General features: G+C 48.7%; 1 protein-coding gene and 1 long non-coding RNA gene across 3 annotated transcripts in view; one reads left to right on the top strand and one right to left on the bottom strand.

Moving 5' to 3' along the window:
* The window catches only part of LOC101048910 (uncharacterized), a 52,597-nt gene extending 39,749 nt beyond the window's left edge, over nt 1-12,848 (bottom strand). Inside the window, exons 1-2 of one of the 2 annotated variants that reach the window (XR_005582065.2) lie at nt 12,639-12,846; nt 12,091-12,202 (exon numbers count right to left, since the gene is read on the bottom strand). This is a non-coding gene — a long non-coding RNA (uncharacterized LOC101048910). Of the gene's footprint in view, nt 1-12,090; nt 12,203-12,638 lie in introns of both variants that reach the window. The other variant, XR_012517041.1, reaches the window with a different exon arrangement.
* A 104-nt stretch (nt 12,849-12,952) lies between these two features.
* On the top strand, nt 12,953-16,263 carry HAND2 (heart and neural crest derivatives expressed 2). Its single transcript, XM_003938736.4, has 2 exons — nt 12,953-14,444; nt 15,791-16,263. Exons 1-2 carry the CDS (start codon nt 13,890-13,892, stop codon nt 15,887-15,889), a joined length of 654 nt encoding a protein of 217 aa, XP_003938785.3. The 5' UTR covers nt 12,953-13,889; the 3' UTR covers nt 15,890-16,263.
* The last annotated feature ends 5,841 nt before the right edge of the window (nt 16,264-22,104 follow it).

Below are 22,104 nucleotides of genomic sequence, written 5' to 3' on the forward strand. Positions count from 1 at the left end.
CATCGAGAGCTATGCCAAGGGGAACAGCTGGCGATGATTAAGCACTTACGCTATGCTAGCCCCTCATGTGAGTTGCCTCACTAAATGTTCGCCACGACAACGTGACCGCATCTACAATTATTATCCACCTTTTACAGCTATGGTAACTAAAGCGGAGAATGGTTACTTTCCCAAGATCACACAGCTGATAACTTTTGTAGTCAAGTTGAGACTGTGCCTCTGACTTCAAGGACCTGCTATTAATCACTATGTTATGCTACCTTCCATGCATAGTAATAACTTTATGGAATATCATTATGAAGATTTCTTTACAACAAAATTAATGTTTAAAATTTGTCACATTCTACATGTAATCTTGCTTCCTCTTGGGAGCAAAATATTTACCAGAACACATAACTGATTTTGTAATACACATAAAAAGCAAATTATAATGATATTTATGGAAATTATTTTTACACACAGATTTTGAAAAATGTAGCATACCAATTCTTAAAACAAGAGCTTTAAATCCTTTCTGACACAAAGTAGACATAATATAAATAACAATACAATAAAATATATACAGCTTACTATTTACTCAGTTGTGTCTGACATTATATGTTAAAACTTCCAGCACCCAAGGCAATCAGAAAAAGTCAGTGCATGGTACAATTATTTCCAAATATTCAGATAGTTAACAATGATTAGAAAAATCATACAGACAGCTGAGTGAACCTTTCAATCATTAATGTAGCAATATTAATACCATGTGAGATTAACGTTTTTAAGTAGAGAAACGCCCAGTGACTTGCAGCAGCCACTCTTAATTCTATGACTTTTTAGTAAAATACAGCAAATGGAGGTACTAGATTAAGGAAAAGAATGGCAATGTCAGCAGAAAAAATGCTTCTGAGGGCAAGTTCTTCTATATGGTTGTGTATTCTTGGCTGTGTAAGTTGAGGACTCCTGAGTTTCTCTTCTCAGACGTTCCCCTTATAAATACCTAGGTCAAAGAAGAGTCCATACCACATTGACTCAAATGTCACCTTGTTACCATAACTATTTTACCTTTGATGAACCATCATGTTTATCTTTATAAGCACTTCATTAAATAACACACTGTCTAGAAAAAAAAAAATTCAGCGTTCTAAAAACTAAGCAATTCAACATTCCAATTAAATATATAAATTTTGTAATAAAGTAAAAATAGTCACTTGATTAGATTCTGTAATTTTATTACTGATATCATCTTTACTTGAATAGCACAAGTTGCATAGAACGTAACAATGTTTGGAAAGGCAGAAAAAATTACTATAAATGTAAAGAGGCAGTTTTCTGTTTTATTTAGTCTAGATTAATAACAGTTAAGTTGCCATATTTCTGCCAGAAAAACCTTTTTCACTTTCTTCTTAGCAAGTCAGACTTCACAGAAATCACCTCATGGCTATAGCTTATTATTCCAATTTAATCCATTTGAAAAAAAAAAATCAGTGCTTTTTGACACCAATCGTTACACTATGCATTCATTTAGGGAAAAAAATATATAGTAATAAAAAAAGATTCTTATATTTTATGCTAGTATTAAAAATTGCAGCAGCTAATATTGTCCCATTTAAAAGAATTGACATACATTTTCTTGGTCGAGTTTCTTCATCCAGTAAAAAAACAATTTAAAAGGCACTGAATGGAAGAAAATAAACAATCAAACAAAAATAATTCAATGCGTTTGGATCCAACTCCTTACTTAGCCTCTGGTTTATAGACAAAGAGCCAGTTCCTGTCTAAGCAAACTTTATTTTTCAGATTTTGTTTCTGTATTACTCCAGTCTTATTTTCTAAATTCCCTTTTAAACCATCATTTCATACCTGTAGTTAGAAAAGTCCTTGCTCATTTTCTGATTTTTTTTTTCATTTTTATATGTACCACAAGCAATCTCATAGGAAAACTTTACTTTTTGGTAAATTCTACAGAGGGTAAGCAGTCTGTCCAGGCCACTGTCCATTTGTCACCCAGCACAAATAAAGAATCACATTACCTACAAAGGTATTAGGAAAGTGCTCCCAGCTGAAAGCATTTATCCAATTCCAATTGTTATTTGAAAGTCTAAAATACTAAAGACGGCATTATTCCAAGAGCTACTGTTTAAAACAATGCCATGCCTATTCAGAGAAGCAAATCAATATTTGAAAATCTGAGTTGGTTTAAAAAATAATAACTAGGAATCCAAAAAAGAATTCCTAAAGAAGCACTTATATGCCAGGCACATGTTTTTAATTTTAATAACATTGGTTTACCTAAATAAATATGTAGAACCTAATAATTGTTCTCTGTATGTTCATATTTTTAATACTATTCTATTTTATTGAGTTTGCAAAAAGGCTAATAAATAATAATGTAGAAAAATATGTATTGGTCAGTACAAAGTTTCAATGATTTATGGGCACGGCTAAATGCTGTGTTGAAAACAATTCTGTTAAAAAGTAATTGAAAACTGCTCCAATTTTAAAAGAAATAAATGTAGCCATACCATTATGGGATAATGTCAGATAAAAAGTAATCATGTTCTCTCTACAATTGTGTTTGCTGGCACTTACAAGAGAATAATAATGCTTTAAGATTATTTTCATAGTTGTTCACTTAACATGGGATTAACATCAAAATCTGTGTAATTATCTCAGATCACCCATTTGAAAGTGGTATGGCAAAACACGTTCATGGTTAAGACACGTTAGCAGTTTTAATACTAAACAGATTAACACATATGAAAGTGATATTATAATTTTTTTGCATTGAATAATGCCCCAGACCAATTTTTTCTCTGAAAATACAATTCTTATGAAATGGTATCCTTGGTAGCTACTGCTTCCTATTTCTTGAAATACTAAAGCAATTGGTTAGCTAGAAAACTGTGAAAGAGCTATATACCTGAGCATGCATAACAATATGGATTCAAAATATTCTGTGGCTTTCCCATTGCACAATTTTATGGAAATGATTATTTCTAAGGTTTGTTTTACATAATATTGAGAACCAAAATATTGCAAAAGGAGGGTGATACAGAATAGTGAAAATACAATCCAGGTGGGATTATAAACCAAGAACTTTTAAAGCATGAAGGAGATTGCTTATTGGCCACAATGGCTATGAATTTATTTTATGACCACCAGCAAACAAATCTAGGTCCATACCTTACACATTCTCAAATAATAAAGAAACACATTTTAATATGTACTCCAGAGTCTCGTAAAAATATTTCTCTGCCTCAGCTTCCCATTTCTAGAAGTTGACATGAGAAGAAAATGGGTATTCATTTGGAAAGTAATATGAAGTTGTAACATAATTACCCATGTCTTGCCCATCATTTTGAATTCTTGTGTGCAGTAGACTTTACAACCAAAACCTTATTATTTGATAACCCTTGTTGCATACTACACGGGTCGGGGAGGGGCCTGAAACCTTAGAAATGAAATCGAATGTAGCCTACCTAAGTGCCTCCCCCCAGAGAGAGAGATTATGTGTTAGAAGACAGAATCTGCACAACTTCTGCTGTGTCTGAAAAGGGGGTGGGAGTGCCAGGGATGTAAATCATGTTGTTTCCATTTCTGCAGAGAGAATCCATAAAAAAGAGATTTATTGTCATATTTTCTTTTTGAAATATAGTATTTGTATTTTGTTTTGTTTCTTTTGCTTTAAAAGTGCTCCTCGGTATAGAGTGGAGTAAATATTACAGTTTTGTTCAACAGCAGCCAAGAGGTAATTGTCTGTGAAATATAAGGCTTACGACCTGATTTGAGTTCACTACTGTACTGCGGATACAAACTAGGCTGGCCTAGAGGTGAGCGAACGCACCCAGGGGCTAATTTACACAGAAGAGCCGCCTCCAAAGAATCAAAAGTGGGTCGGGGACAGCCACTCGCCTGCGGGATCCCATCCAGAGGGCTAGGAGCTTTATTCTTCCTGCAGCAGATTTAAAGTGACTTTGTACAAAAAGTGAAACAAGAATAAACAGCTGTGGAAAATGTAACAAATCATGCTAGCCGTTGAACAGCGAGGGAGAAGGGAAATCCAGCAAACCACCAGCATACTCTGGAGAAAAATGAAACGGAGGTAGAGAAGAGGGGAAAGCGGGCCAGGAAGGGAAGCTGGTGAGGGCACGACACTGGTTTCCAAACGCGAATCACGCACTTTATTGTTGCACATAGCTCAGTGGCTGTCAGGAGCCTGAAAAGTGTGTCCTTCAACACAGCCGTGCGCGCCCGCGGCCCTGGGGTACAAGCGAGGCCCCTCTGCCCCGCGCCGCCGTCCCCAAACCCCAGTGCGCGCGCCCCCCTTTCCTCCCGGCTGTGACTCCGAGGGTCGCTTCCTCCACCCGCCCGCCCGGAGCGCAGAGGAGAAAGCCAGCGGCTGCAGATTTGCCCCGGTGGCACCGCAGCCACAAGCCAACCCGTAATTGTAAAGCAAACAAGGCTGAAATACTGGATTGGTCTCCATCGTGACAAGATCTACGCTCTTGCCGCCAATCTGTTTGTGCAGCTCTATTTAAAGGCACTTGATTGAGGAAACGTTGAAAATAGCGGCGAGGGTTTCCCTAATGAGACCTCAGGAGGGAAGCGGCGGCCTTCGCTTCGCCGGGCACCACCACCGGGGGCTGCGAGGTGAGGGTGGGAGGCTCGTGGTTAACCCCTTCCTGCTTGCTTCGGGCGAAAGTTCCTCCAAAATGGAGCTGGGGGTCCACCCTGCCCGGAGTCGTGACCTCTTCCGGCCTGAGCGGCGGAGAACCCGCCTAGGCGGAGGCTGGGGGTCACAATGAGAATTTAACCAGGATGGAAGGGGCGCCCCAGTGGCCACTCCAGTGGCTGGAATGCAGGCGGCCTAAATCCGGGGTTCCGTCTGGTCGCCTCCGGTCCCTGCCCCGCCACACTCCCGCGCCGCCGGCCGCAAGGTCTGAGGCCCTGGGGATCCCCGCGGAGGCACCGAGGGGAGGTGATGCCCCCCACGCGAGTCGAGAGAGCAGCTGCCCTGGTGGGCGACGCGGCCTGGCACCCGTCGCTGTCGGGCTGGGTCTTCAGGCAGCTAAAAGGAAACGGAAGAAACCAAAGAGGCAGGAGGAGAAAATCAGGAATTCTAACTGAGCGCAACCTGCTCTGGCTTGGGCTTTGATCCCCTTTAATCTAGCCTGCCCACCCCAGGTACGCGTCATCATCCCCATTGTTCAGATGGGAAACCGAGACTTAGAGACGCCGAGGTGCTTGCCCGAGATCACTCAGCCAACCGTGGGGTGTCTAGAGTCGGCCCTGCCCAGCTTGGAGTTGGAGCTCAGGATCTTGTGAATGGGCACCAGAGAGGACAGGCTGGGGCTGAGCCTCCCTCTCAGAGCCAGGGGAAATTAATGCAGACCCAGGGCAGGCCCCACCGAGCCTGAGGACGGCTTGGAGATGACGATCTCTTCCTTAGTGGGTGACAGCTAACTCCTCTACTAGTTCAAATCGTTTTCCAAATAAAGGCAAGTAATCTTATTGGAACTGGAGGAGACGGGATTCACCAGATTTCCCTTAGTCATTCCTTTTATATGGGCTGTCTAAACATCTCCTTGGTGCAATGCATTGACTGAGTTTTCAAGAAACCCAGTCACAGAAGGTGACATATGCTTGCCCGAGATCTACCCTAAAGAAAATAAGTGACAGCACCAGGAAGGAACTGAGAAGAGAAGACTTAATTTGGGGGAAGGAGCAGGGAAAGAGAGGAGAAGTAATATCTGGAGAAGCTCCCTGGGGGAGGTAACACTTAGGCTGGGCCTACAAGGAACGAACTGTGGATTCTCCAACATGGGAGAGAGATGGGTTGTTTCCCTGCATACTGGCAAGTTGAAGAGCGCCAGACCCACAGTTGGGAACAAGATAGACGTCACATTTTCATCCCCTGCTGCCGTCCCCCAGCTGCCCTCCTCAATTGAAGGTTGCCTTGACCAAATGTTGAGTCAAGGTTCTAATCCCTTCTAGTATTGAAATCCTAGGGCTTGAGAGTGGACACCCAGCAGGTAGACTTTGACTGTCTAGAGCCCTGGATTTAGACCAAAGGGGACCGTCAAGGGCACAGATGGGAAAACGGTACTAGGGGCGCTCTCACCAGAGCTCCTAACTGCTAGAGCCAAGCATTCCCGTGCTTTTCCCAGAGGGTTCTCATCTGAGATGTACCTTGGCCAAACTGTAGTTTGTCTTTCTGAAGTCACAGGCAGATGTAGACTGGGAAAGTGAAGACCCCCAGGGGGTGGGAGGACTGGTTCCAGTTATACTTCCCCATGAATGATCTGCACATTCTGTCAGCAAAACAAAAAAGCATCAGTCACACCAATTTAGTGAAGTCTCCAAATGAATTCTGAATGAAATTCCACTTTTTTTTTGTACACAACCCAATTTCTTCATTTGAAGTTGGATGCTTTGCAAGCAGAATGCAATTCCATTTCTCATTCCTCGAAGTTGTGGCCTGTGTTAACTTAAGTGGGCACTCACGCAAGTATTAAAAAGAAAAACCATTCTCTTCTGGAAAATGGAGCAAAGCAGCACCTCTCCAACCATGGTGCAGATATATAATTTGCAACAACAAATTAGCCCCCTAGTGCTGCGCATTTCCAGCTAGCATCCTGCCTTCTCTGTTTATAACTTTGCTGCCTGCAATTATTTTTATTTTAATTTTCTGTCACTTTAACAGAAACCAGAGCCTTTTCTTTTAATGTTTTGTACACAACATGTTCATTTTGATAAGATGTTCTTTCCTATCCTCTTTTAGCTTGCCTTCCCTTGTTTAGAGTTCTGTATCAGGCGTTTCTAATATTTCTCTCTCTTTTTTTAAGAACTTGTCCCTGTCTTGCTTTATTTGTTTGTTTGAAATTTAGTTTGAAAGGAGATCAGAGAGAGCAGGAGGGGTTTGTAATAAGAGAATGACCGAATGACCCAAAGGCTGATTATCTATCATTAACTGGAGACTCGGTGTACCCAAATTACCAAGGAGACCTCAGTCTGCCGGATTCTTACCCAGCCAGAAAGGCAAGACTGGAATGCACACACTGAAACAGGCTTATGACATTGCAATGGAGGACACAGTTCACACAACATTTTCTTAAGGACTTTTCCTGCAAAACTCAACTCAAGTTCAGTAGATAAATTTTTTAGTTTCTGATATGTTGTATTCAGGTTAAAGTCTCTGCCAAAAGATTACCTATAACACTTCTATAACTCACTTTTTTGTGTTGTTTCGTTAACAGCAAAATTGCAGTTAATTGTCTAAGCTCCAGAGAATATTGAGAAATCAAACCAAGCTGCTTTTGATCTGCTCACACTGCTAAACCCAAGCCTTGTAAAAATCGAGGTTTGCCATTAATATTGACAATAAAAGTGTTTCTTTTTGTTAACCTGAAACCTAACCATCCTGGTGTAACTCCCCTGCCTATAAGCAAGGGCCCTGGAACGATGCAGGAAAGGTTTGGAGGAAACTGTCAGAGCTAAAGAAATCCATCTATGTGAATTTGCAAAGGAAGCTATGGAACAGAACTTCCCAGGAATGCAACACTACAGTTAAAACTAGGAATGTTCCTGGGCCTCAAGTCAGAAGCAAATCTTTCAGTAACATAAATGTTTTCTCTCCCAAGCCCCATTTTAAATTGCCCTTTGCACTTGTATTTTATTCTGAACCCCATAATACATTGCAGATTAGGTGAAGACCATTACTTACTATTTCCACAGAACACGTATGCAAAATCGCACTTCCTTATCTGAATGTTGAGTGATTTCTTCCCAGCTTGGAAGAAAATATCACTAGTGTGTATGCAATCTGCTTGAAACAATAATTTGAATGAGTATTTAACATAAATCCTATGGGATGTATGTTCTCACACTGGTTTTGCTTTAAACTCTGTATTTTACTACAAAGTAGCAAAGAACAGCAAAGCTTAGACTTACTGTATCTCTTAGGACTAGTAGAATAACATTAATAATACCTTCCATGTATCTACATCATGCTGCTTCTTTGAGGCTTTCGCGGGGTTATCTTATGGTCCCTTTAGTCTGAATAAGTACTCTAGACTTACAGACACACTTGGACACCTGGCAAAATATTTAGTTGTCCCTTATCAATGAAAACCCTCCAGTGCAGCAGAATATCTATCAGTTAATATGGGGATCTAGTCATTGATTATTTAGAAAGAAAGGAAAATTCTAATGACTGTGGATATTAAGATTTGTCTTAAAAGACTTCAGTGTGAACCAGAATTTCATTCTTCCACACTAGTTGCTGATTCAGTGATGAGGGGAAGAAAACACCTTGTAACCCCAAATGCTGCTAGGGGGCAAATTACAAGGGAGAAATGGAGAGAAGAAGAGGGAGAGGGAGGGAGGAGGGTGGAGAGGGGAAAGACGGGAAGGAGGGAGAAGAGAAAGGGGAGGAGGGAAGTGCAGACACTAAGCAAGCCCTGATTTTCTCCACCGACTTAACTGTTTTCTAATCAGAGCCGGACTGAAGGATTCATAAGCAATCAGCCCCTCCACGGTCATCTTTCAGCTGAACTAGCCCTTCCCCCCTCCATCTCTCTGTGTAGGAAAGAAAAAGGAAGAGGATCCACTCACTAAATACACCACCTCCTACCCCCAAAATACAAAACCTGCTTAAAAGAGGAAGGAAAAATCCTCATAAGACAGAAGGGCAGCTTTTCTTGCCCTTCCTTTTTAAAAATAGTCACAGAAATCCAGTAGAATTCGATTCTGCTTTGCAGATGTGTGCTTTGAGCAGCACCACATTCCTAGAGCCACTTTCACTTGCTGTGTCTGGAGACAACCATTTCCCAAAGGCAAACAAGAAAGGGAAGGATTACACAACCCCAGTTAGAGGGAGACCCTTGCCACCACTCAGACAATATGCCTTGTTCTGGGCATCCTAAACATCCTGGGACTAAGTGGATAACATGTAAAATGACTCCTCCCCACCCTGGTACAGACAGGAACGCAGAGCTGTCAGAGTGTCACAAGAAACACTGTCCTTGGAGCAGGTGGGCTGAGGTGACATCTTCAAGAACCTGTTGCTCCTTCTGTCACCTTCCAGGCTTGATGTTCTTTCAGAGGTTCTTAGCAAGTTCTGAGGCTCATCTCATGTAAGAGCATTAAAGATTCTGAAGGGAGTGGTCAGAGTCACTTCCACTATGTTGGTTAGAAAAACAAAGTGAAACGAGATTTGAAAGACGGTGAGGAGACTTGAGCCATAATTCCCATGAACATAAAATGTGCATTTATGACCCTCCGGCCTGATTTTTTTTGGGTCTAGTTTATTTTGAGGTCTTGTGAGCAAAACAGAGGATAAAAACTGCCCTTGCCTTTGAAATAATAAATACCCTGAGACAATCTTTAGTTAAAACCTAACTAAAGATTTTTTAAAATTAGTTTTAGTTTAAACCAGACTGATTTTTTAAAGTATAATAATATCTCACAAGACCAAAATGTTAGCAAGAGCATGCTCAGTCCCTCTGGTGCTCTTTCAATCTTTTCCAGGGAAAGAAGTAGCAGTGATGGCAAAGAGACGAGTGACATGAGGAACAAAATAAATGTTTGAACCTGAAACTATTTGGCCGAAGGCAGATGACATGCACAGCACAGTAGGTGCACCGTCAGCTACAATGAAGACAGAGCATCCCAAACCCTCACTCACCCCAACCCAGGCTGCCTCCTTGTGAAGCAGTTTCTGGACTCAGATGAGACCGGTTTCAGCCAGCCCTCAGGCTCCAAGGAGAGACAGAGAACCGCCCCTAGTTAGAATTCTTCCACAGGCACACAGAGGAGCCCCCAGCAGGCCAGTTCCCTGGGTCTTTGAGTACTTGGAACCTGTACACCAGTGGCCACACTAGTGTAGCTCAGGTGTGGTGTCCCCATGCTGACCTCAAAATCAGGGACCGTACCTTTCTCCCTTACTTCCCCCACTTTCCCTCTCATCACCAACACCACCCTCTCCTTCATCACCACCACTACCATCACCTCCATCACTGCCACCAGGATGCCCGGGAAACCTAAATTGGGGGCAAACTTGAGATGGCATCTTTTGCTTCCCATCTTTCCAAAGGAGCAGGCTAACCCGGTATCCTGGAGCAAAACAGGTCATAGCACATCGAAAGAGAAAAATGGCTCTGTTTGTGCATTTAGGGTAGAGCTCAACCAGTCAGGGCCAGCCTGGCCTCCCTGAGTCAGTTACTCCAGTTGGGGATACCACTAAGATTCACCCATTTGTCCCCTCCCATCAAGCCACCTTTCTAAGGCAGTGGCCTCTGGGCTTGGGTTTCTGAGCTGTATCGTCTTAGGCCCTTGGACCACAGCAAGTAACTGATAATACAGTTAATTATTATCTGTATTGATAATAATGACACTGCCAGTGAGAACTGACATTCAGATTAGCATCTTTTGTGATTTCTTTTTTCTGTATCAAGTTGCTCATTTACTTTACCACTCCCAATGCTATCTGGGGCGATGAAGCAATTCACTCGTTTTTGTTTGTTTGTTTTGTTTCAATTAAAAGCATGAGAAGGGCTTAAAGTGGCAAATTCTGAAGCCTTCAAAAGTGAGGCCACTCACTGCTTGCCTCTAGTGAACAGAGAATCTCAATCCCCAACTGGGCCCTCCTCTAGACTCTTCTTCCATTCAAGTCGCAAAACTCCCTCTGGGTATCAACGCAGCCAACCAACTAATTTCCCTGAATTTTTATATGTTCCCAGCCCAATGCAACCTTACTTTGTCTACCTGCTCCCAAGGCCTAAATGTGTTTTTATAAACAGACTTTTCAAAAACGTATCAAATGTCAGAGAATTGAACTACCAGTATTTACACATTCAGGGTTTGCCTCCGGGTGAAAATGTAAACAGAACCCCCAACCACACTACCTGTATTCTTTCCTTGAAGAACTAGGTCTTTAAACAGCTCTCCTTGTGCTCAAATCTGCAGACTCCCACAAGTTGGGGGTTTAGAGCTGTATGTAGGTCACTATTTTGTTCCCAGCTCAACTGCAAGCCTCTGGCGCTTACCAAGGAGCCTGGTTTCAGTTACTCCCTATTCTGCCTTAAGGCATTGAATGCTTTGCCGGGGGGTGGCGGGATGGTGGTGGTGGTGGTGGTGGTGGTGGTGGTGGTGGTGGTGGGTGGTGGTGTTTCGAGAATGTTAACCCCTTACCTAGAAACAGAATGGACCCTACACCACTCTCATCCTGGGCTTTTAAGTCCTTCTCTCCTACCCCGCAAATGCAGCAAACCTAAATACGTATCTTTCTTAATCCTGCTGCCCAAGTCTCTAGGGCTAGTGGAGGGCAGGGCCCGAGCTCAGAGTCAACCGCAAAGCCGAAATGGGACGCCCTCCACTCGCACTGACGTCGCCTTCCAGCCGGAACCACTTTGTCGGCTGCGGCGAGCAAGGAAAGGACTGTCCTGTGGAGTCCTTCAGGTGGGGTTCGCCTTGCGGCCTGCGGCTGGACTCTGCCCGCTTCCAAAGGGCGATGCCCAAAGTGGAGTCTTTGGTCTCCCTTGGGCTACCCTGGCCTGCCCAGCGGCGAGCCCCAGGCCGCCCCGTCCCGCGCCAGCGCCCGCACACTCTGTCCTCGCCTAACTCTAATTTACAGCCGGCGGGCTCCTGTTGACACCGTTTTCCACACCGAATTCCTTTGGGTGGAATCTGTATGTACACATCAGCCTCCCCTCTCGGCTTGGGGCCAAGCCTGGGTGATTTCAGCTCCTGCCATTGACCACCCGCCCCTCGCGGCACGCGAGCCTTCCCGAAGAAGCTCCCACCCCGCGGGCGCTGCGGCCCGGGTGCCCCGCGGCTGGTGACTTACAAGAGGAGATCCATTAGATCCATTTTCCGTTATAATGCGTTCAAGATCACCAAGGCCGGCAGTCTAAACATCCACGAGCCGTCCTCCCGGCCTGCCTCTTAAACTGGCGTTTAATGGTTCCCCTCCGATAACTAAACCTGCTTTCCACAGATGCCCGCTTTTATGAGGGAGGCAGGAATGCAGAGATATATTTATATGTTTGTTCATAAAAACTGGAAAATAAGCTCTGAACACGCTGTAAAAAATATTCAGTTACTTACCAAACAGGCTAGTTAAACCAGGGGAACACCGATACCAGCCACACTACAGATTCGGGGAATCGAGGTGCCCGCACTTCGCAATCGCCTGAGGTCTTCATCGGGGCTGCTGTCCCTGAAGGATGTGGAAATAACAGGTTTACAATCGGCTTGATCCTGCGCCCGGAGGACTCAGCCGTTATCTCTAAAGTTTGCCGCAGTAACGTGAGCCACCCCAAACAGCTCTAACCGGGGTAACAGGGTGGGTTAGTCAATAGCCACTGAGACCGGCGTTTCCAGCCTGTAAACAGGTCAAAGAAACACCCTTCTCCACCCCCTCCCTGTCGCTGCTGCCGCGGCCGCCGGGGCAAGGAGACAGCGGGACTCCTATCGGCACCTTAGTGGGGACCCCCACCGCCCGCCACTAGGCTCCTGGCGCCCCCTGCATAAAATTGTAAGAAGCTGCCTGCGTCTATTTTCTTGCCTCGATTACCCACGAACCACTTGAAAAGCAATACCTGCGTTTTCTTTCTTTTTTTTTAACCGGAAAAGAAAGCAGAGTGATACTGTACCTGGTTAGAGATTCTTCAATATTTGAGACTTGGGGAAAAAAATAGTTTAATAGTGAAGCATCTGTTAAACACTTGCATTATCCTCTGCTGATTAAAAAAAAAAAAAAAAAAGTTTTTTTAACCCTGCCCTCCCCCCAAGTTTTAATTATCTTATGGTTATGAGGAGGCAGCCAATCCTGGAAGAGGGCCTCGGCAATTAGCAACGTGAACATCAAAAAGTTTTATTGCCGAGAGCTCGAGGCGCCGCCCCCGCCGCCCGGGGATTGGCGCGAGGAGCCTCTGACGACATATATTAACCCGAGCGGCCCTAAAGATGTAGCTGTACATGGAGATCTTGCTGGGAAAATCCGCTGGCTCCCCTCACGTCCTCTGGCTCAGGAGAACCACCGCCACCACCCCGGAGCTTCCTCGGCGACCGCGCAGAGCCTTCCGAGAGCCCGAGCCGCCTCCTTCGAGCTCCAAGGCGCATTCAGGGCCCCAGATCCTTGCCCGGAAAGGAGAGGATCTGAGAAAATGGATGCACTGAGACCTCTCTGAAAACCCTCCGAGAGAGCCCGAGAGGAGCGAGGACACGTTACTCGCAGCTAAAATCACATTTAAGGACCAAAACAACAACAACCAAAAATTCCATTAAAACAATAAGCGCCCAAGAACCCAGACGGGCTGGTGGGGGGGAGGGGAAGAGGCGGGACAGGGAGGGTCGCACGGAGGTAGCTTTGCAGTGAGCAGTCGACCCCGCCGCCTCCCGGCGCAGGCAGACCGGCTCCTCCAGCCGCGGCTCAGACTCGCCCCTGGATTCCGGGTTAGCTTCGGGGCCAGGAACGCAGCCGGGGCGTGGATTCCCGAGACTCTGCGAAGCAGCCTAGCCGGAGCCCCGGCACCTTTGTATGAGCACGAGAGGATTCTGCCTCCGCGTAGCAGCCCGGGAAGTAGGAGCCGGAGCGCGGGCCGTGGAGCAAGGCGGGAGCCGGCGGCGGCAGCGGCCAGGGGCGCACGGTGCCTGGACCAGCTCGCCGCGCCCCATGGGGAGCCGGCAGCCGCAGCGCTGCTGAAGCAAGCCCGGCTGGCCAGGCGCGGGGACGGGGCCCGGGCTGCAGCAGCCCCCTCTGTGGCTGCCGGGCGGGCCCGGGCGCCCGGGGGCTGGGGGGTGGGGGGTGGGGGAGGACGCCCAGCGCCGAGCCAGGGGCCCGGGCCGAGGGTGCGGCGGGGCTGCGCGCACGCTGGGGCCTGTGGAGGGGCACGGAGGGCGAAATGAGTCTGGTGGGCGGCTTTCCCCACCACCCGGTGGTGCACCACGAGGGCTACCCGTTTGCCGCCGCTGCCGCCGCCGCTGCCGCTGCTGCCGCCAGCCGCTGCAGCCATGAGGAGAACCCCTACTTCCACGGCTGGCTCATCGGCCACCCCGAGATGTCGCCCCCCGACTACAGCATGGCCCTGTCCTACAGCCCCGAGTATGCCAGCGGTGCCGCCGGCATGGACCACTCCCATTATGGGGGGGTGCCGCCGGGCGCCGGGCCCCCGGGCCTGGGGGGACCGCGCCCAGTGAAGCGCCGAGGCACCGCCAACCGCAAGGAGCGGCGCAGGACTCAGAGCATCAACAGCGCCTTCGCCGAACTGCGCGAGTGCATCCCCAACGTCCCCGCAGACACCAAACTCTCCAAAATCAAGACCCTGCGCCTGGCCACCAGCTACATCGCCTACCTCATGGACCTTCTGGCCAAGGACGACCAGAATGGCGAGGCGGAGGCCTTCAAGGCGGAGATCAAGAAGACCGACGTGAAAGAGGAGAAGAGGAAGAAGGAGCTGGTCAGTACCAGGGGGCGGCGCGCGGTGGGGCTGAGGGGTCAGCAGACGGGTGCTCCGGGCCTCTTTCCAGTGGGGCTGGAAATAACATCTTGTGCATCCCGCGCTAAGGTTGTTTGCACCAGGTTGTGTGAGGATGGTTTCCAGCACGAGCAGGGAGATGAGGGTAGGATGTCAGCAGGAGGAGGAGAAGGTTAAGGATGCTTTGCGCTGGTGATCTTACCGCTGGGTTATCGCTGCTCCCTAGGCACTTAGGACGGACCTAGAAAACTCTGCGTCACGGTCGACCGCAATCACACTGGCCTAGATGCCTCATCCCGTATCTGTTAGACCTTTCTTTTGGCCTCCAATCCGATCTTGCTTTCAGATGTTTACAGAATGAGTCTTGAAGAAGCCCTTGATCCCAATGACCACTGTTGATCGCACCCCCTACCCCACCCCAGAAGGAGGCTGCCACTGAGACTGAGCCCTGAGTTTTGTGGTAGTTCTCATTAATATGCCCTGAAGACGTAATGGTAAACATAAAATAAGTACCTTGGGCTTTAAAATACAGCTCCAATTTTTCTTTGGCTATGACGTTAAAATGTAATTTCCGAGATGAATATATGCCATGGGCATTTCTAGTTTTATTTGAATGAGCCTCTACATATTAATAGGAAAAAAGCATTACCGTGGTCATTGTTATTAAAAAAAACACGAAAGTAAATGGAGCCGTTTACAGTTTTCTCAGATTGCTACCAAGTGCCCACAGGACGGTGGTGCAGGATAGAGCTATGGCCACGAAGGGCCCGGAAAATAATTGCATTTGTCGAGTTTTTCTTCTTTAGCCCCTGCAGCCTTTTGGTGGCTGTATAATCGAGTGACCTCCCGAATAACCAGAGATTTCAGAGGCCTTGGAGGAGAGGCACTGCTGAGCCAGGGACCGAGAGCTTCTGGCCGAGAGGCCCAGGCCGAACCAGAGGCTCCTTCTCCCTAATTTTCCTAGATATGGATCTGGGATTGCTATTGAAAACAGAAAAACCAGACTAAGCCCTGACTCCAGCTCCCGCCCCTACATCTGGAGTAAGAGAAAAGGCCCCCAGCTTCTCCATAAACGCCTCGAAAACGGACGGTTGTTTATAAACTTGTGCATCTGGTAGTTGAGCACTGCAGCAAGGAGGCCTAGGAGCAGGCTAGGGTAGTGCTAACCTTTGTAGATTCTCTGCAGGGGCTGGGGCTCTCCGCTAGTATCCTTTCCTCCTTGGCTCACGGTCTCCTCTGGCCCAGGAAGCAACGGGGTAGTGTGGGACAAGGTATGCTCTCTGAATTTCTCTTTCCACTTTTCTCGCCCTCGCCTTCCCTCTGCCCAGAACGAAATCTTGAAAAGCACAGTGAGCAGCAACGACAAGAAAACTAAAGGCCGGACGGGCTGGCCGCAGCACGTCTGGGCCCTGGAGCTCAAGCAGTGAGGAGGAGGAGGAGAACGAGGAGGAGGAGGAGAGCGCGAGTGAGCCCTGGCCACGACGCCAGATGCAGACCCAGGACTCCGGAAAAGCCGTCCGTGCTCGGCTCTGAGGACTCCTTGCATTTGGAATCATCTGGTTTATTTATGTGCAATTTCCTTCCCCTCTCTTTGACCCCCTTTGAGGCATCTGCTCCCCATCTCCCCCTCCAAAAGAAAAAGTGGATATTTGAAGAAAAGCATTCCATATTTTAATATGAAGAGGACACTCCCGTGTGTGGTAAGGGATCCCGTCGTCTCGTAGATTCTGTGTGTGTGAATGTTCCCTCTTGGCTGTGTAGACAGCAGCGTTGCCCCCACCCCCCCTACTCAACCCCTTCCAGACAAAGACAGTGGGCACTAGTGTGTTTGTGAAGTGTATCTTTAATACTTGGCCTTTGGATATAAATATTCCTGGGGCTTATAAAGTTTTATTTCAAAGCCGAAAACAAGGCCGCTAACATTTCCGTTGGGGTCGGTATCTAGTGCTGTCCGTTCATCTGTGGTCGTTTCCTCTTTGAAGATGTTTCCAACAGCCACTTGTTTTGTGCACTTCCGTCCTCTAAAACTAAATGGAATTTAATTAATATTGAAGGTGTAAACGTTGTAAGTATTCAATAAACCACTGTGTGTGTTTTTTTTTTTTTTTACAAAAACCCTAATCTTTTCATGGTTGATACCTCAAGAGAGTTTTGAAAACAAAGCTGTTATACTTGTTTTCTTAGTATTTAAAATATTCAGAAGTAAACTAAATTATCATAATTGCCTCTAACTTTATTTTAAAGACTCAGTAGTTCCAACCACTCAACCTGACCTGCGGTCTACGCAGGAGAACGAGCTGCTCTTAAAGAGCAAAGTCCTTATTGCAAAGCCTGCAAATGGTCTGGGCTCTGTTGGTGTGGTGTCTCCTTCCCTCTTCCCCCAGCTGGAGAACACTGAGTAGTCTCTAGAAGGAGGATCTGGGCTGGAGAATCCAGTGTCCGGCAGTTCGCTCAGAAGGTGCAAAGGTGCCCTTGCTTGCCTGAAATTAATCAGAAGCCGTTTCATGAGGTCGTCAGTTTTTGTTTGGAGAGTGCGTTTTTGGTGGAGGAGCTGTGAGGAGGACCCCGCTGTTATTACTGCAGCGGGAACTAGTCTGGGGTGTTTAATTCAAACTATGAGACTTCCATCCAAGAAAGAAAAAAAGAGAGGTTTTGCTTCTTTGCTATACAGGGGATTCTCATCTGAGCAGGCGGAAGTGGGGTGGAAGGAGTTTCGAAAAAGTCCATGATTAGGTAACAAGGAATTTTACGTCACGTAAGAAATCGTGAACAAGACCACGGTTTTAAAGGGGGGCGAGGGGCGGGTTAGATTTACAAGGAGTTATAGGGAACTCAATATTAACTGTGCGGTGTCTGAAGTCTTCCCGGCCGCCGCAGCCCAGCAGAACAAGCGACACCCTCCCGGGACTACACCGGCAGCCCGGGACCCAGACTTCGCCCTGTTGGGTCTTTGAGTTCCCAGAGTCCCAGCTCGTCCCAAAAGAAAGTCCCAGCAGCCTCCTTGGCCTGCAGCCTTGGCGGAAGCTCGAATCTCAGCTCTAGAAACCAGAGAAACTAAAGTGTCTAACTGTGCAGGCTGGGGGAAGGGGAGAAGAAGGCTAGGAGTTGGGGGTGGGAGAAAGAGAGAAAGGTGAACCATATTTAAAAGTGGTTTCTTTCATGAAACGTAGCGTATATAAATCTGGCGTTGGAGAGGCTTGTCAGAGGGTTTCCATCCTGGAACCCATCCTCAGGGTGATGTTTGCACCTCGGCCGCTGGCATAGACCCTCCTGCGATATCCCAAGGATATTCCCACGCCTCGCTGGTGCCCACTTTGACCCCTCTGCCTGCAGCGGGCTGAATCAGACCCGGTGTGGGCGAATTCAGAAGTGCCCGCAGAGAGACAAGCAAGAGGCTCTGCGGACTTCTGCGGGCGGCTGACAACGCGAGGGCGAGGGGTTAGAACAACTCGGTCAAAGCGATCTGAACTTTCTCCCCTTGGGTCAGCCGGCGCTGGGCCGACCTGGTGGGCACAGGGCTGTGTTTACAGACACTTGCCTTTGTTTATTGCACCGGGAGGAGGTGTGGGGGAGGCGCGCCCTGATTTTCTGTTGCTCTCCCAATCCTCCCACATTTGCTCGAGTGGCTCTCTCTTCCTCTCCTGCTTCCAGTTGTTTTCTGCGTCTTTATTTTAATCCGCTCAGGAGAAAGCCATCAGGTCCTAGACTTGGAAGAAAGGAGCCCATCAAAGTGTCAGAGTAACCAGTGGTGGAGGAGGTGAGGTTTTAAAAACAGGAACCGGAGAGGAGTTATCTTCTCCGGACGCCTCTGTGCGACTTGGGTAGTTGGTCTCCGCCATCTGGACCTTAAGGCACTTCTGCAGGTTTAACACTTTTTCTGGCTTAATAAACAACAACAGAGGGAAACCAAAAGATGCCGGTGCACCATGGCTACGGAGAAACTTGCTAATACACGTGCTTTTTAAACCCGCGCTCCTCTTTGTCTGGCCCCTGCCCAGCGCAGCCTGCCTGCTCTTCCTTCTGCGCCGCGCCTTCCTCAGGGCTAGCAGCACCAGACCTGGACACTCCACCCGCCCTGCCATTTCAACTCTCCAGAAACCCTAAGCAGCCAGACACCCAGCAGACCAGACAGCAGAACGCCCAGCTGCCTGACACTCCAGGCGGCTGAACCCCCTAACCAGACGCACACCCCGACTGACCAGAAACCGGCAGGACACCCCAGATTATCTGTCACCCCAGCCGCCTGCGCATCCAATGCTCTCAGTCACCCAACATCCCCGCCCCACGTTGTCGAGTCCCAGAAAGTGAAAGGCGTACTGGGCAGGCATTTCTTCTGCTTCCATGCTTTTCTCTTCCAACACTTATTTCTCTTTTAACTTTTTCTTCTTTGTTTAAAAAATTTTTCCAAACCTCTACTTGTGGGACTGGCTAAAAGGCCTCTGTTTTAATTGCTCGGATAATGTGGTTGCTGCCATTTTGTTAAGAGCAATCACTCCTGCAGGGAAATCACAAGCGTTCTAGACAGGCCGGAGCCGACAAAAATGTAGGATTTGACGTTAAAAGCTCAATGGGAAGCTGCCGCGGCGGAAGGTAAATTGATGGTAGATCTGGCTGTCAGGGCTCGGCCCCAGACCCTGCGCAGGCCAAGCGCCTGATAACCCCGGAGCACCGGCGGGGCAAAGGCTCGGTCAGTTGTAGAGAGAGAGAGAGAGAGAGAGAGAGAGAGAGAGAGTGTGTGTGTGTGTGTGTGTGTGTGTGTGTGTCTACAGACTCATTCTCAGCTTGGGAAGCAATTTGGGAAACTGCAGAGTGGGGGCCCTGCTCTCAATTGCCTGGGCACCCACAGCAACTTGAAGGGCTTTTTCAGACCGAGACCCCAAGATAACAGCAAGATCACTGGGGGATCCTGCTTGCTTTCTAAACCGCTGGGCCACCCTGTGGGGCTCAGTGGAAAGCTCCAGCTTTCTGGATCGGTTAGCCAGAAGGCCCAGGCATCTAGGAAGGGTAGGCCTGTGGTCTGGGCTGCCTCCTTAGGTGAAAGAGGACCAGGCTGCTTGGTTGTGATGAAGTGGGTGTAGCAGCAGTGCCAGAGAGCACAACCTGGGAGCCTCTTAGAAAAAGCGCTTGTGCGTGTGTCCTGTGTCAGGAATGGAGGGTGGCCCAATTCCTTCCATCCGACTCTGCTGGTCGCTGCCCCGGCTTGAGGTGAATTGCAGAGCTAGTCTCCCACTTGGATTGGTGAAGTAGCAGGAGAACAAGAGAGGTTGGCGCACCTGGAATTCGCAGGATGGGATGAGGAAGGTGAGGGTGAGCTCAAATGCAAAGCCGCAGGGAGTAGGAGACCTGGGAGCTCCTTCCCACACTATAGATTTGCAGCGAGAACTCGGGCCAGTTGCAAGGGCCTTAGGTGCGTGTGCAAGGGACATGAGCACGGCAAAGGGTGCCGGGAAAACTGGGACAGAATATACACTGCGGATTTGCAAAGCGCAAGAAACCGCTCAGTTATCCCTGAAGCTTTAACCAAAGGCCACGCGGGCGGCACGCGATTTTGTTTTCCACAGGCGCCTTGAGTTCTCCCTGCCTGTGAGTCCCAACTACGCTCCCAGATTTGGAAAAGGAACTGGCTAGTGGGTGCCAAGCAGAGATGGTCTCGAGGGAGGCTCGTGGCGTGGCGTGGGCCCCGTGGGGGGCCGAATCTGGACCCTCGTGACCTGAGGGCACCCGTTCCCTCCATTGGACCCAGCTCCTAAGAGTCCAGATCTCCACGCGAGGAGGGAGTGCTAAGGAGTCTCCCGGACGCACAGGACTCCTGGCCCGTCAGAGCCTGAGGATCTCTTGGAGAGAAAAATCCAGGAGTCACCCTCAGCCCTGGGCGAGACCCCGGTTGGAAGCTCCAACAGCCCCCTCCCTGCGGAAGCTCCGCGATGCAACGAATTGCTGTTGAGATTAAGTCTACCGGGAATGGGGGTTGGGGGAGAAGGACTACGTGTTTTTTAAATGTTTAGAAAGAAGCGGGAGGGGGGAACTCCTGGAGAGGAAACCAATCCCACGTTTCCGGAGGCCGGACAGTTCTGAGCGCGCCGCCTTACCACCCAGCCGCTGTTCCACGCGTGTTTTCCGCACAGCAACTGTACCCAGCTCCAACCAGCCTGGAACCGCTAAGCGGTTTCGGTGGCGGGCTAATGGAGGTTAAAGAGCACTGGGTATCTGACTTACGTGCACGGAGCTTACAGATCTCTCGCCCTGCTCTCCCCGCTCGATCCTGCCGAAGCCAGTTCCCATCGCTTGGCGCACCCCTCACCTCCCCCAAACGCGACCCCCCTACACACACATTCCCTTCAAATGCTCCCGGCATTTGGGCCGCTTTGATGATCAGATGGTAGAGTCCTGATTACAAATTTATTCCCGGCCGCTCTGTCGGTCTTTATCTCCGCTATTAGGGACATCTGGGAGTGATTAGTGCCGCGCCCGCGCCCGGCCGCTCTCGCCTATCTCGCCGCGGCGGGGCCGGAGCCTCGCTGACGTCAGGGCAGACGGCTCGGAGCCATCCCAGCCGAGCTGGGTGTAATCGGCGGCCGCGCGGCCAAGTCCTCCCTGGGCCAGGCCGGCAGCTGGACCGCGCCGCCCGCCTGCGCACAGGGACTTTATAAATATGTATTTTTAGCCCAGAAGACTTTGTGTTTTCCTTGTTTGGGGTGAGGAGGGGCCAGTTAACGTCTCTACTGCCCCCTCCCCACTCTAAATTTTCCAACTCGCTACGGCCGAAGCATTCCGCCTGGAAAGCCTCCCACAGGCGGTCGCTTCTTTGCTGAGTCTCTGCAGCAGGGCGCAGCTTCTCTACAGCAACAACAGCAGCCGGGACGGTGCCAGTGCAAGTTCCGGACGGGGTAGGGTGGCTCTTAGGGGTGCCCTCCTCTCACTGGCACCCGCTCAGCCCTACAGCCGTCTGGCCAAAATGGTGGGAGTTTCTGTCTAGCAGGACGCCCTGGCAGAAGCTGACTACGGAATGCGGTGTCTTTTAGCAGCTGCCTTTGCACCTGCTATTAAAGCCTAAAGGACCCAGGGATCTGAGGCGCCCGGCCCTCTTTCGCCTCGCCCTTCCCCCAGCCCCCCAGGGAGTTGTCCTTGAAGCAAACACTGACATCTCGCAAGGGCAAGGACTGCCGGCGGCTGCTTTGTCCTTTACTAAGTCCCAGTGCTCAAGGTAGAGGCTGCTTAGATTTGCATATTTTCTGGGCGCGCAGACTGACCCCCTAGACCTCTGACCCCAGCGTTCTGTGGGCTGACCTGGTCTCTCCTGAAGTAATCGGTGCTGGGATGAATCCAACACTTGAACTGTCCATTTCCCGGAGAACTTGATACAATGACAAATTTAACCACGTTTTCACCCTACCTTCACCAGAAATTGATCCAGCGGTTCAGGGACTGACTCGGAGCCTGCAGTTTTCAAAATTTCCCCCAGAGAATGCCAAACCACTGTACCAGAGGAGGCCACACCCACCCAACAGGTCTCCCACCCTGGGCACCTTCTCCACGACCGGCGTGAAATCCAGGACAGTGAGAATGGGGGATGGGTGAAGCGAGGCCTGCATTATTAAGTCTTTACAGGGAGGGAATTAGCCATATTATAGATCAGCCCTAC

The sequence above is a fragment of the Saimiri boliviensis genome, chromosome 3 (assembly GCF_048565385.1).
Source record: "Saimiri boliviensis isolate mSaiBol1 chromosome 3, mSaiBol1.pri, whole genome shotgun sequence".
Taxonomy (NCBI): domain Eukaryota; kingdom Metazoa; phylum Chordata; class Mammalia; order Primates; family Cebidae; genus Saimiri; species Saimiri boliviensis.